Below are 15451 nucleotides of genomic sequence, written 5' to 3' on the forward strand. Positions count from 1 at the left end.
GTGTGGCCACTACACTTTCAAAGATCATGAGCTGTGACGGTGGTCCAAAGTCGTAACACGCACACAAAGACAGCACAGGAATACATTACCCTCACACTTGCCTCATATCGGATCCAGCTCATCTCTAGATGAATTAAATGGAAAACAAAAAATTGTAAAAATAAAAAATGAAGAATAAAGTTTCACGCACTCACCACGGTGTTTCAGTTGACATTATCAACATTTATTTAGTAAGATAAAAAAAAACGTAAATAAAAGAGATAAACAGGAAGAAAATAATTAAAATAATTATTTTTAAGCGAGTAAAAATATTTTTATAATTTTTAATAAAAATGAATGCGATTTTTTTTCTCTTTTTTATTAAATTAATACCAGTATCTATAACGTGCGTTATAGAATTTTCACGTTCCCTCTCTTCCAATCAAATACTATTATTTTTACTTGTCCCAAAATAATTACATGTTCAAAACATTAATTCATATATTCGTCAACAATGTCGCTAATTAAGGCTAATTTGGAAATAAATCTATAATTTAAAAATATTATTTTCTAAAAATTTTAATGAAAAAAATATAATATATAAATTTTCCAATTTTTTTATTTACATGAAAAATCAAATAAGATATTTTTTAGAATGAAGAAATATCTATTTAAGATATAACAAAAAAAACTGCTCAGTCCTGATATATAAAAGCTGACAAAACTGCAGGACGAACTTTGTTGGAAAAGAGAGAGCGAGGGTGGCAGGATACCACCGCCATTTCTTGCTCCGTCAGGGGTAAATCCGTCAAGAAGAACCACACGTAACTTTCAAGGCACCATTTTTTTTTTAATAAAAAACACTTTCATTAATTTTTTTAAATAAAATAATTTAAAAAGCATGATTGTTTTGGAGCATTTTGCAACGTCTTCCCTTTTAAGTGACACCTCGAACCAGAATATTTTTCACTCTCTTTCTCCCACCACCACCACCACCACCACCACCGTCACCGTCACGACTCTCCTCTCATTTCTCATTCCTCTTAGATCCCATTTCTCTCCTCAACCTCAATCTTACACTTCATCTAATCTCTGACGCTACATTTCTACTGTTGACTGGTGAGTGAGTTTTTTCCTTGTTTCTTCTATTCCCATTACCCTCTGTATTGGCGAGCTATTTTTTTCTTTGGCTGTGAGAAAATAAAAACGAAAATGGAAATGGGTTTTGTTTGGCGTGCGTGTGTGTTATGTTTGTTTCTACTTTTTGAAAAAAAAACATTTGATTTTATTTAGTCCATTTTTTAATTCCTTTTTATCTAAGTGGAGATTATCATTTCTCTATCTGTCGGTGAAGGGTTCCTATTGTAAGTTTTCTTCCAATTGAAGTCTTTCTTCAAGCTTATATTTGTTTTCCTGTTTTGATTATATAACCTATGGCCTTAGCCTTTTCTTAGTCAGTAGCTAAAATGACTTCTTGTTTTTTTTTTTTTTTTTTTTATCAATATCTGTGGATTTTTTCTTGATATCAGTGCTTGATAATGGTGCCATTTGGCAGTAAATTCACTGTCTGGTTTTGATTTTTTCAGTTTAGTACTCTACTCTCACTCTTTCTGTTACTGTTACTGTTTCACTTTGATTTTTTTTTTTTATATAAAATTTTTAATCCCATTTGGTATAGATAAAAACATCCTAGTTCTTCTTAATGTGATTAATTTTATTAATTATTTTTTTGTTGAATTTCTGAGATCTTTATATGGTATTAATTACAAACTCGCTTATTAGATCTTGGTTTTAATAATTAACAAAGCATTATGGGGCTTAATGACAGCATGCATGTCATAGATGATGATTTTTTTTTTTAAATTTCGGATTTGGTTAGAAAAAAAGAGATTAAGTTATGAAGATGCAGGTTATGATTTGCATGATAATAATAAAATCATTGTGTTTGCGTAGCTCTGATGTTTCTGTCTTACTGGGTTTGATTGCTGAGCTAATGGGGGATTTTAAAAGGGAAATTTAATAAGAGAAAATGCTATTATTCCTAGGATTTGCATCACCATTAAAACAAGGGTGCCGCAAAAACCTGGTTCAATTATTAATCATGTTTTTAATTTTTAAAATGCAGGATGATTGTTCTGTAGTCATTTTCTCGAGACTTGCATGTTAAAATATTGAAATGGAATTCGTTTTTTTTTTTTAGAGAGTTGATGAAGATTATGTGTTGTGTTCTGTCTATTAGTTGTTTCGATAGATTGGAAGTACTTGTTTTAATATGTTCGGTTATTGCATTATATATTTTCTGACTGATTTCTATCATTTTAACTCGTATTTACACCTGAAATTCCCAGCCTGATATGGATCGCCGGAGTTGGCCTTGGAAGAAAAAATCATCCGACAAGACTGAGAAAGCGGCTCCCGCAGAAGATTCCGGTGGATCACAGGGAGAGAAGGTATATTCACTGATATAAGTTTTGTTTTTGCTCTGTTTGATAATTCTGTCACCATTTTCTTCCGTTACTGGTTGCTTGTTTTTGATGTCTTATCTCTAGCATCTTCTTTATTTGGATGGCTGAAGACATTGCATGCTAGACAATTGAAGCATTCCCATGAATTTCTCTGTAACTTTGTCCTCGCTAATGAGTGAATTTTTGTGCTGCATATTTTGACATAATTGATGCATATCAGAAAATAAACTGCAGGCTTTCTTGAAAAGGAACTTCCTTCTCTAATTTGCTACATGCCATTTTAGTTTCTTGACCGTTTCAGATTTATTATATAAAAAAGACTAAGGATGAATTAGTGGCTCCTGGTGGAGCATCATATAGTCTCAGCTCCTTTGGGAAGTTAATGGTTTCTCTGTTTAATTCCTTTTTTCTGGTATTCTTTCTATGAGAACAGGATAGCTATAAAAAACCCAACTACGTTCAAATTTCTGTGGAATCATACACCCACCTGACTGGTTTAGAGGATCAAGTGAAGACATATGGGGAACAGGTTGAAACACTAGAGGATCAGATCATGGACTTGAATGAAAAGCTGTCTGCAGCCCATTCAGAGATGACTACCAAGGAAAACCTGGTGAAACAACATGCTAAAGTTGCTGAAGAAGCTGTTTCGGGTAGGACACTGGTCTTGTGATACGACTCGAAGATGATCATGTCGTAGCTTATTTACTCATCAAAATTCTGAAATTTAGTTTGGAATGAATTGTATTGAATTTGGATGCCTTTTAATGCAGGTTGGGAAAAGGCTGAGGCTGAAGCTTTGGCATTGAAAAATCATCTAGAAACAGTTACACTCTCAAAGCTCACTGCTGAAGATCGGGCATCACATTTGGATGGTGCTCTCAAAGAGTGCATGCGGCAGATACGAAATCTAAAAGAAGAACATGAACAGAAAATGCAGGAAGTTGTACTCAACAAGAAAAAGCAATTAGACAAAATTAAGATGGATTTTGAAGCAAAGATTGCGAACTTAGATCAAGAGCTCCTTAGGTCTGCTGCTGAAAATGCTGCACTTTCAAGGTCATTGCAAGAGCGTTCTAATATGCTAATCAAAATAAGTGAAGAAAGGTCACAAGCTGAGGCTGACATCGAGCTTTTGAAGAGCAATATTGAGTCATGTGAAAGGGAAATAAATTCACTTAAATATGAACTCCATGTAATTTCTAAAGAGCTGGAGATTCGTAATGAAGAAAAGAATATGATCATGAGATCTGCTGAAGCAGCTAACAAGCAGCATACAGAGGGTGTAAAAAAAATAGCTAAGCTGGAAGCAGAGTGCCAAAGATTACGTGGTCTTGTTCGGAAGAAATTGCCAGGTCCTGCTGCACTTGCCCAGATGAAGCTAGAGGTTGAGAGTTTGGGTCGGGATTATGGAGACTCTCGACTGAGGAGGTCTCCTGTTAAGCCTCCAAGTCCTCATTTGTCCTCAGTGCCTGAATTTTCTCTGGACAATGTACAGAAATTCAACAAAGAGAATGAGTTTCTCACAGAGCGTTTATTTGCAGTGGAGGAGGAAACAAAGATGCTGAAAGAAGCTTTGGCAAAGCGTAACAGTGAACTGCAGGCTTCTAGGAATCTGTGTGCTAAGACAGCAAGCAAGCTTCAAAGTTTAGAAGCTCAATTTCAAATCAACAATAACCAGAAAAGTTCCCCAAAATCTATCACTCAGGTTCCTGCTGAAGGTTACTCTAGTCAAAATATTAGTAACCCACCTAGCTTAACCTCTGTGTCTGAAGATGGAAATGATGATACCCAAAGTTGTGCTGACTCTTGGGCAACGACATCGGTCTCTGAGGTTTCCAATTTCAAGAAGGACAATCACAGTGACAAGTCAAATAAGGCTGAAAATGCAAAGCACCTTGAGCTTATGGATGACTTCTTGGAGATGGAGAAGTTCGCTTGTTTAAATGCAGATAGTGCCACTCCCATTTCAAGTTCTCCAAACAATAAGGCTTCTGAAACTGCAAACACTGATGCTTTGGCTGAGGTCTCCTTGCAAAAAGATGCACTGTCTGAAGAGAAGCGTGATTTGGATCCACTGGTGAATCACGCGTATTGCAATAAGGATTCTTCAGCCATAAACTCAGGATCTGATGCTGATCTGTCGTCATGTGTGAAGCTCCAGTCTAGAATCTCTATGTTACTTGAGTCTGTGTCGAAGGAGATTGATGTGGATAAAATTTTGGAAGAAATTAAGCAGGTTGTGCATGATGCAGAAACCGCAGCAAGCTGTGGTTCCAAGGAAGTACACCATTCCGATGCAACTTGCGAGAGGCAAACTTGTCCTGAAGATGCTGTTATAATGGGAGAGAAGGAAATCACATTGTTGCAAGAGAGTAAGGCAGCCACACACACTATGCACACAGTAAGCGAGGAGTTGTTGGCTGCCATTTCTCAGATTCATGACTTCGTACTATTGCTGGGAAAAGAAGCAATGGCAGTTCATGACACTTCTTGCGATAGCATTGGTCTGAGCCAAAAAATTGAGGAGTTCTCAGTTACATTCAAGAAAGTTTTATGCAGTGACAGAAGCCTGATTGATTTCATGTTTGACCTTTCTCGTGTATTAGCACTAGCCAGTGGGCTCCGATTCAATGTCCTAGGGTATAAATGCAATGAGGCGGAAATCAGCAGTCCTGATTGCATAGATAAGGTTGCTTTACCAGAGAACAAGGTCATTCAAAATGATTCATTGGGAGAAACATTTCAGAATGGTTGTGCCAACATTTCCAGTCCTACTTCTAACCCGGAGGTGCCTGATTATGGAAATTTGGTACCTGGCTATGGATCAAATACCACATCGTGCAAGGTCTCATTGGAAGAGTTTGAAGAATTGAAATCAGAGAAGGACAACATGGCCATGGATCTAGCTAGATGTACTGAAAATTTTGAAATGACAAAGTCTCAGTTACATGAAACCGAGCAGCTTCTAGCTGAAGTTAAATCACAACTGGTTTCTGCAAAAAAGTCTAACAGCTTGGCTGAGACACAGCTCAAATGTATGGCTGAGTCATATAGGTCGCTTGAAACACGTGCACAGGAGTTGGAAACTGAGGTAAACCTTCTGCGGGTGAAAACAGAAACTTTGGAAAGTGAGCTTCAGGGAGAAAAGACGAGTCATCAGGATGCCTTGACCAGATGCAAAGAACTAGAAGAGCAACTGCAAACGTAAGCTTCCATCCTTTTCTTTTACTTACTATCTATCTTGTGCAAACTTAAATGCTATGGTCCATGTGTTCGCCTGACTATTTCATATTTTTTGAATTATCTTGTGGAATTTCCTGATGCTTCATCTCTGGATTTGAAGTTGTCTCTAAAATGAATATTTTATCTTATTTTTAGGAAAGAGCGCTCGTCAGCGGATGACATTGACCTCAAGAGCAAACAGGTGGGGCATCTGTCCTCGTCATCATTCCTTAAATTGTCTTTCGATCAGTCTAAATTTGATTCTCATGTTATTAGCAATAAGAGGAAAATTATAAGAGATATAAACGTCGGGAATGAAAGGCTTTGCCCGCAGATGCTTTCTGAAAAATTAATCTAGTGCTCCAAACATGTTTATAATACAGTAATTTACAACAACATTGTATATCACTCCATGTTGCAAGCCCATCTATGGACCTCACTAGAACAGATCAATAATATGAGCACTCTATGAAAGTTGACGTCGATCTCTAAAAGTAAAATGATCTTTTTTATAGAATGCAAGCCATCATTGATCAGTGTAAAGAGCTAAATTAAAACTATTGTTTCAGGAGAAAGAAATAACAGCTGCCGCAGAAAAGCTAGCAGAGTGCCAGGAGACTATATTTCTTCTTGGCAAGCAGTTAAAATATTTGCGTCCTCAAACAGAGTTCATGGGATCTCCTTACAGTGAGAGGAGTCAAAGTGGCGATGGGATTGCCAAAGACGAACCTACTGTAAGTGGCATTAACTTGCAGGACTCTGATCAAGCTGAGATGGACACAGGTGCTTCTGTTAATTTCCTCAAAGCAGGTAGTGAATCTCCGTCGGATTCACACAACAATCCATGCTGTCCATCTGATACAGAGTCAAACCTCTTGAGATCACCAGTTGGCTTAAAGCATCCAAAACACAGGCCTACAAAATCAACTTCCTCATCTTCATCTTCTACCCCCACGCCAGAGAAACACCCTCGAGGATTTAGCAGGTTCTTTTCCTCGAAAGGGAAGGATGGTTACTAGGCTTGCAGCCCGCGGGCATAATAATGTTATGGTTGATAAAGATCAATGTAGTAATAAGCTGGATCACCAAATATGGAGTCATCGACCATAACTGGTGTTAGAATCACTTGTGGAGTATTCAAACTCGAGACCCTGAGTTTGTTAAGGTTTCATATTGTAAAATGATGCTTTGAACACTGGGTAAATTTTTTTGTAACTAATGACTGTATATGGTATCCACATCTATCGCTACTACTTTCTTTATAGCATTTGCCTTATGTAACTTTGTCCATCGAACGCCACATGGTTTGTGGACCTTTATTGATGCACCTGTAACTCTGTCGATCGAACATCACACGGTTTATATTGAAAAAGAGAGAGAATTTTAAAATAACTAGGGAAACGAAAAATAAAAGAAAAAAATCTATTTATATTGGGAAGGAAAATAAATGAAGGAAATCTAAAAATAACTAGGGAAAAAAAAAATCTTTGAAATAACTAGGGAAACGAAAAATAAAAGAAAAAAATCTATTTATATTGGGAAGGAAAATAAATGAAGGAAATCTAAAAATAACTAGGGAAAAAAAAAATCTTTGAAATAACTAGGGAAACGAAAAATAAAAGAAAAAAATCTATTTATATTGGGAAGGAAAATAAATGAAGGAAATCTAAAAATAACTAGGGAAAAAAAAAATCTTTGAGGGCTAACTAGCCCATTATAGAACAAGACATGTAGAATAGCCCATTATAGAACGAGACATGTAGTCATGTACAATGTTCTAGGAAAATGTTAGAACAAATTCATACATGACACTTCATATCCTTAAAGATACCGACTACAACCACATTGAAATGTCATTGTTTGTGGCAGTTTGACTTGGTGGATATGCCAAAATCAATATATGGGCCTTGCACTACACAGGCCTGTTGAATACTCATCCTCGAGGTGATGCTCAATTACTCGGCTAACATGAATCGTCTTTAGCAATATGAATTTTGAAGTTTTCCACAATTTTTTTTTTTGTTTCTGAGGGAGATTTTCCGTTTAATAGCTCTAAAGCATCAACTAATATCAAATTAGATTTGGGGTGTACACATGGCCAAATATGACAAAATTTTCGAATAGAAGACTCATCGAAATCTAATGGATGAATCAAACCTTGGATATGGCTGATATTATCTGGTAATTATACTCGAATTCACTATATTTAACCTTAGAAAAACCATAATCTTTATTGGGTTTTCAACTACCAACCTCATCATATATCCTTAGAAAACTGTTTCTGGTTGGCAAAATGGTATCTCATCTAGCTCCATACATATATCCATCCACTGGACATGTTGATCCCGTTATAATACATGCCTCATGAAAGCATTTTCTTCAAACTAAATGAGATGGATATTGTGGTACTAGTAACTATATGCAACAATTATTTCTACAAAAAAAAAAGAAAAAAGGAAGAAAACTGTAATCTTCCCGTATATCTTTGTTGCGTCTCCTAAGCAAGCATGTTGATCCAAAATAAGAAAATAAGAAGGATTACCGGTGTCTTATACTATTCTCTAAATATTTATGTGTGTGTGTTTGCCTAGGGGAAAGAGAGCTAATGATATTTTTATTGGTCAGTAATCGTTTATAAATACACATATGTGACCTATAATATATATTACTATAGTCAGGTATATATTGTCAATTATCTCACATTATTTTCCGTTCAATTTATCATATCTAAAAAAAATATAGTGTGTTAATTTCTCGTCTTTTATTCATAATTCAAATCTTAGAAGGACAGTAAAAAAATATTTTTTTAAAAAAACACATCAATTTCTTAATCTGGATATTTTTCTTGAGAATGGAACTGAAAGATGTTATTAATTATTGATTCGCAAAAGGTAGGTCAATGATGATCTTGAATGTTAGACGGTCACAATGTAGTTCGCCCTTAGGGCAATTATTGGGTCATGTCCTTGAAGGATTTTGACTGTCAAAAATTTACTCCAAATCCTGCTGATGATAGACTGACCCCCCTTTCATTAATGGGATGTCAAAGAACATTTTTGTATCAGGTTTTGATTCTAAAGTGTAATTTCTTCTTGCTTGATAAATACAGAAGACCGGGGGTTGCTACACACACACAGACACCGTTAGTCAAGAATTTCTGATGGTGCATGTGGTTGAAGGGGCAACATGCCTGCCCTACAACACAGCTCACCTCCTTGCGCATAAAAGGCTCTCCTTGTCCAACACCAACTTGTTGGAGCGAAAAAATGAAAGAGAGTAACGGGATGGCAGTTAATTATACCCATCTCGTACATAATCAAACAGAAGGTGCGCATGCATGCATAATATTATCCATGCAGAGATGGTATTAAATCCTCAAATTAATGTAGAGTTTAATATCTCCACTTGTTTATCATCTTTCTTGCTGGATACATGTTTTCTACCATGTATTTCATGAGTTGTACACATTTAAAAAAACCGTACTTTGAGAAGGAAATTCTGCGAGGTCGCTCGCCCAGTATAAAAGCTCCGAGATTTACCTAAAACAGATGAATATGGTAGACGTTGAGGTGGAGGGGCACAGTTTTTGGTGACTTTCTCGAAAAAGGCGGGAGAAAGCGTGATGCTATCTTGCTTCACACATTCGGATACTCATCTGGAGGTCCCAGTCCCGTTCCGTCAGAAAAATGAATCTGATGGCATTTATGTTATGTTATGTTATTTACATAAATACGAGGGTTGGCCATCCTCTGTTTCGAAGCCCTGTATTCGTGTATGAAGAATGGCACAGGGATTCGAGAGGCAGATGGCTTTTTTGGGTGCCTAGAAGCACCAGAATCGAACAAAATCTTCGCAGTAAGCGCCTTTTGCGCCACTCTTTTGAAAGATACATGTACGGACAATCAATGAAATCTGAGGCCTTTCTTTCTGACGCAAAGGCGAGCTGTGAAATTTTATAGATCAGCTAGATTGATTCACCGAATACCCATTTCATTTTCAACCATATCATTAATGGTTTGTCCCTTGAATTTTGCCCATCTGCTACTGTGTGCCCTTCGACCTTCGCAAAGCGAGTAAAAATGAAAAGAAAAGGAGAGAGAAGTGAGGTTTTTTTCATATAGATGCAGGAGCTAAGAGCCTAAAAAAGAAGAATTATGGAGAAGAAACCGGGAATAGCAACCCAAATAGCACCATGATGTAAAGGATCAGCAATTCCTGCAGGCGAGAAATCAAGATAAGGAACGCCAAGTTCAAAAGAAAGGTCCCGATTAACCTACCAACATCAGAATTTACATCTCTTTAATACTATTAGAATTCAAAACCATGCTGACAATTAATTTTTTAAAAATTTGGAAGGGATACTCGTCCATTTGCTTATTGTTATTCGACAATTAAACCACACCACACCATACCTTTATTTTACTACAATTAACAACATTTTAAAAACCCAGAAATATAAAGGGCATGCATGGTTCATTGATGATATTGCAGATATTGCTGGTATTCTTCATAGATAAAGTGCTCTGGAATTAATATAAAAACACATGTAAAATAATTTTTCATAAAAATTAAGCCTGGTAGCATGTTAAGTTGATGTTTTTTTTTTTTTTTTGTCAGCCACTTAAAAGATGCTCTGGATGTGTTTGTAGAGTAGACAAATAAGGTAAATTTCATGAAAAAGTTTGGACTAGTCAAACATATAGCTTGATAAAGAACACATATAATTTTTTACCTGATTAATGAATTAAGTTTAAATTTAATCAAAAGATTGTCTAGATTCAGTCCTATAAGATATGCGGCTCGTTGTAACAAGTCAGGGCTGGAAAAGCAAGCTTTCAAATTAAACCCAAAAGATGTAGTTTTTACTATTATCCTAATTTTTTTTATAATAATCATTTGATTTATTAATAAAACAACCATTCAAATAATGGTTGGGAGAAACACAATAAATTTAAAACAAAAAAAAAAAACTAAAAGAAGAAATGATTGAAAACAAATTTAATTACAGCATATTAGTAACATCGGAATCTAAGGTTTATTCATTGCGTGCTTTCTGCTTGTGTTTGTCCAAACATGAATGCCTCCAGCACTGTGAATGAGATCAGTTTTTGTGTATGAAAAATCAGATTTACTAACCTTTATTCAACAAAACAGATGATGAAGAATCAAGTCAAAGACAACATCGCAATTACTTACGTGTAAATCAAATCCCCCAACTTTCTCTTGCTTCTTTCCAATTGCAAGCGGCCGCCGTACATACAATAAATTATTTATTTTCTTTGGATTATTTTTCTAATAAATATTGAATTTAATTACTTTTACTATTTAGCTTTGGATTCTTTTTATCAGAGTTTTATAAACAATTGATTTTTTTTTTATCGTAACATTGAATTTCATTGAATTTCAGACTTTTCATCAAAAAATATTAAAAAGATTTCTACCATAGTGTAGAGCTGTAATTAAGTTTAGAATTCAAAAACCCTAGTGTCATAGAACATTTCACAATTAAAAGTTTTAAATGAATTGTGGTGTTTGTTTTATCATCAGAGGAGGGGCATAGCTACGAGGGGACAAATTGATGTACCTTTGCAAAATTACTTACCTTTTCATTAATGCCAAGCTAGCGAAGATAAGCACAATGTGACATTGTAACCACTCGATTTGATACAACCACATGAATCTTTATCATTAGCATAATCCAATTCTTCTAACTTTTATATCATCACTTGATATTATTTCGAAAGTTAGGCTAAAATCACATGTATATAGCTCTAACTTCTCAATTCTCGACCACTAATGTCTTAATCACTAGGTAATTTTCTAAGTCAATTCATCCTGGCTCTTTTATTGTATATCAATTACGGCCACTTCTTGAGGCAGATATCAATCTCTTTAATGTGGGCATGTATGTTTGTTTGTCACGAAAAAGCGATCTCCATTTCTTGCTTTTTTACGATTGGATTCATAAAGGTATACCATATGCATGCTTTTTTTTATAAAAAAAAAAGAACTACAGAGTAAGGTCCTGGATTTTATTGTTTCCCATTAATTCTCCTCAATCATGAGAGGTAGGGAAAGCTGAACTTGTCATTTCGGTAGACCGTGGAGTGGGCTAGGTTTAAAAGAGATTAGGTAGAAGTTGACTCGTTTGAAGGAAGATGACTGAGGGCACGTTAAGCTCAAAAAAAGAAATCAGGGACGTGGTAATCGACCCATTTAAACCTACATAACCGAGGAAGTTAACTCATGGTTCAATTAAAAATTAATTTGATTTTTATTTAATTTTTTAAATCAATATCATTTTGATTAAAATATTGAATTAACCTATTAAATTCAATAGTGGATATGAAGTGAGGTTTAATAGATTTGATTAAAAACATTTTAGTCCAAGAGTTACCTGTTTTTTTTTTTCTTTAAGAAATAACAATAAAATTGGGCAAACATGAGCTAACAAGAAAGAGACATTGAAAAGACATAGAAGAATAAATAACCAGGAAAAAAAAAAAGCAAACTCGCCAACTTGAGTGATCGTTGATTTACGACTGAATCTAACTTTTCTCTGCCTGTAATTTTACTCAGAGAATTTGAAATCATCGCCAAGAATGCTATTATACATGTGAAGGTTGTCTAAATTTCAACTGCCTGTGTTCCCTTACTTTAAAATAACTTAGTATATTAATGCAGTAGACACACACTAAAGACTTTCAACGTATGTACAAGCCTTCTCAATCCAGGAATTTCTTTTACAGCGTCTCAGGTTCTTCTATCATATATTAGACTATAAGATAGCTTTCTCTGAAATAGAGTCCCAGTACATAATCAATAGTTCTTTGAACGTGACATGCAATATTTCAAGACGATGGTGATATACACGATTACATAGGTAAAGTAGTTGATTTTTAAAATATTTTTTATATTAAAATATTTTATTTTTATTTTTATTTTTAAAATTATCATATATAAGGATAAAAATATATAAAAATTTTATTTTTAATTAAAAAATTAAAATTATTTTAAAACAGGACGGTTTAAAAAAAAAAAAACATTGGACCGAATATTGAAAACATGAAGCCATCCAAAAACATTCCTGTATAACGTCACGTTAGGGTAAATAGTTGTTAAAAATGACACAGCCTTAAATTCAATAGATTGATTTTTAAAAGTACAGTAAAGGCACCTCATTCAGTGAACAAGATTATAATATTTCTTTGCTAGTGTTATCTTCAAACCTAGCTAGCTAGTTAGGTTAACAACATCTAGGAAGAGGGTCCCATGACCATGTTTTATATATTCTACTCGTCTACCTTCCTCTTTTCTAATCAATTGTGGTTTATATAATTTTTATTTTTTGGTTTAAATCTAAGGTTGATGTTTAAAAAAATTAATGACTTTTTTAAGATCTATAGACTAATATTATACATACATTTTGAAAATCGTGCACAAAATAACTTCATTGTAAAATAAAGGCGTGAGAGTTGCCCGTTGAATATTGAAAGGATTATGGTTTAATCCAGGACTGAAAGGTTACTATCAAAGGCCCCGTGGTTATAGGTTTATTAATGCGTGCATGACACTGTGATAATTTAATTTTCATGGTTAATAATAAAAAAAAAAGTTTTTTAAAAATATTTTTAGTTGTGATTTTTTAAAATCTGTATATTGTTAAAATCATTTGAGATAGATTTCTATATATAAAATAAAAGAAAAGTAAGTTTTTATTAATGGAAAATAAATTATTTTAGCTTTTATAAAATCAAAATTGAAAGAATAATTATGTATGGATATAATGGGAAAAAAAATTATTTAATTAATTAAATGATTTTTTTCTCCAAGGTAGGGAAAAATAAAAGCTACAGCAATTCAAACGGTCTCTAAAAATGTAAAATCAAATTCATACCCGCTAGACTGCATGGTGTCCACTGTGTCGGCTATTCTCTGAACAGAGGGCACCTCACCGTGTAATTGCACCTTAACTAATGTGCCAGAGACTAGCTGCTAGGGCATTCTTATCTTCTGTTCTAGCGATGCGCACTTCTCACCTTTCACTGGATTAACCATCTGGCTCGGCTCGAGAATTTATGGAGTCCATGAAAGTTTTTAGTTGAGTGTCCGGTGAGGGCGGCTCTTAAGGCCTGGATGTGGGGTCATGGACCACAAACAGTGAGATGGGACTACCCTAACAAGAAGCATGCCCTTTTTTTTCAATAAAAAAAATATGATAGATCAACTCCCCAAGGCAATTCTTTAGTGTAAATGATATTTTGAACTAATTTTTACACGTAAAAATAAAGTTTTTATTGATTACATTTGAGTCGTGAATCATGCATTTTTCCTATAAAATTAGATCGTGTTTCATTACTTGATTTCTTAAAAGATGTTATATTTATGTAATTGTTTTTTAATAGATGGATGACTTCAAATATGTGTGTGTATATATAAAAATAAATAAATGATTGAGTTAAATATACAATCATTTTTTCCCTCAAAAAGCATGGTACGTGTATAAAGAATTATTCCATCCACAAAAAAATATTTTTTTTGCATCATACCATTTATGCAATTATAAAATTAAATCGAGAAATAAAAATCACAATTTAATTTAACCTTCATAAATATTGATCCGACTCTAATAGATATATTTTTTTAGATAATTATCATACTTGGATATTATATAAATATTATCAAACCTAATCTAAATATATATTTATATTATGGAAATATATATGTAGAATACTTATATTTTTTAATCTAATATGCATATATATATAATATTTATAATTTTATTAGCTAGGTTTGGAAAATTATTTTTCTTTAATTTATTTTTGTGAGTACAAATATTTAAATTTTGTACTTATAGATAATAGATGAGTATAACCATGACCGTGAGAAAATGAAAATACGGAAAGTAGAAGGACATCTCTGGGATCGCTGTAATAAAAGAAACCCTGAGTCACTGTTTTGGAGCGTGCAATATGAGCACTTACTTGGCGGGCCACCACTTAATCACTGTGATTATAATAAGCTGATAAGAGTTGTTTGTACAGTGCGGTAAAGAGTTGATTTTAAAAATATTTTTTAAAATATATTAAAATATCAAAAAGTTTAATTTTAATATTAATAAATTAAAATAATTCAAAATATATTAATTCAAAATTAAAAAAATCTTTTAAAAACAGTGTTTGACAGCAATGACAAACAGTCTCGAAGATTATACCAGATTTCAGCAGGGGCCCCTACCACGTGGGCTACGGTGGATGTGATTGATGAAAGTCTTATGTTTTGTTTTCTGGATTAAATTATTATTTTTTAATATAATAATGTTAAAAAAATATTTTTTAATATATATTTTTTAAAAAAAACTCACTGGAAAACAACCGCTTTGAGCACCCGCTTTGCCCTTTGATTGCGGTCGTAGCTTAAATAATGGATGGGCAAGGAAAAGGAAGAAGGAAATTCCCATGGAGGACAGAATAGGTTTAAAATATTCCAGAAGATACAAAGACTTTTTATATTTTTAATGAATTCCTCTTTTTATCATCGATTTTATCGAATGATTTTTTTTTACTGCTACTGCGGTACTGGCATCCAGAGTACTTGAAATGTACCTAAAGCAAAAGGGAGTCACTTTTTTTTATCAAATTCTTTGTAAAAAATATCCACAATCCATAAAAATTGGTGAAGCAATTGCTAAAATATTGCTATAAAGTTATGTAAGAGAAGAATTAATTAATACCCAGCTGTTTCCTCAAAAAAAAAAAAACAAAAAAAAACTACTCAGTTGT

The 15451-nt window shown here is 33.9% G+C and overlaps 1 protein-coding gene across 2 annotated transcripts; it reads left to right on the forward strand.

Annotated features, from left to right (window-relative positions):
• Nucleotides 1-878: 878 nt before the first annotated feature.
• LOC105128845 (filament-like plant protein 4) lies at nucleotides 879-6936 on the forward strand. 2 transcript variants are annotated; one of them, XM_011030680.1, is made up of 6 exons: nucleotides 879-1098; nucleotides 2328-2429; nucleotides 2878-3097; nucleotides 3218-5651; nucleotides 5826-5871; nucleotides 6239-6936. In XM_011030680.1, the coding sequence occupies exons 2-6, from the start codon at nucleotides 2334-2336 to the stop codon at nucleotides 6686-6688; spliced, it is 3246 nt and encodes a 1081-aa protein (XP_011028982.1). In that variant the 5' UTR covers nucleotides 879-1098; nucleotides 2328-2333; the 3' UTR covers nucleotides 6689-6936. The 2 variants fall into 2 exon arrangements, with proteins under 2 accessions (XP_011028982.1, XP_011028983.1); XM_011030681.1 differs by lacking the exon at nucleotides 879-1098 and adding an exon at nucleotides 1494-1564.
• Nucleotides 6937-15451: the final 8515 nt, after the last annotated feature.

Source organism: Populus euphratica, unplaced genomic scaffold (assembly GCF_000495115.2).
Source record: "Populus euphratica unplaced genomic scaffold, PopEup_1.0 scaffold11.1, whole genome shotgun sequence".
NCBI lineage: Eukaryota > Viridiplantae > Streptophyta > Magnoliopsida > Malpighiales > Salicaceae > Populus > Populus euphratica.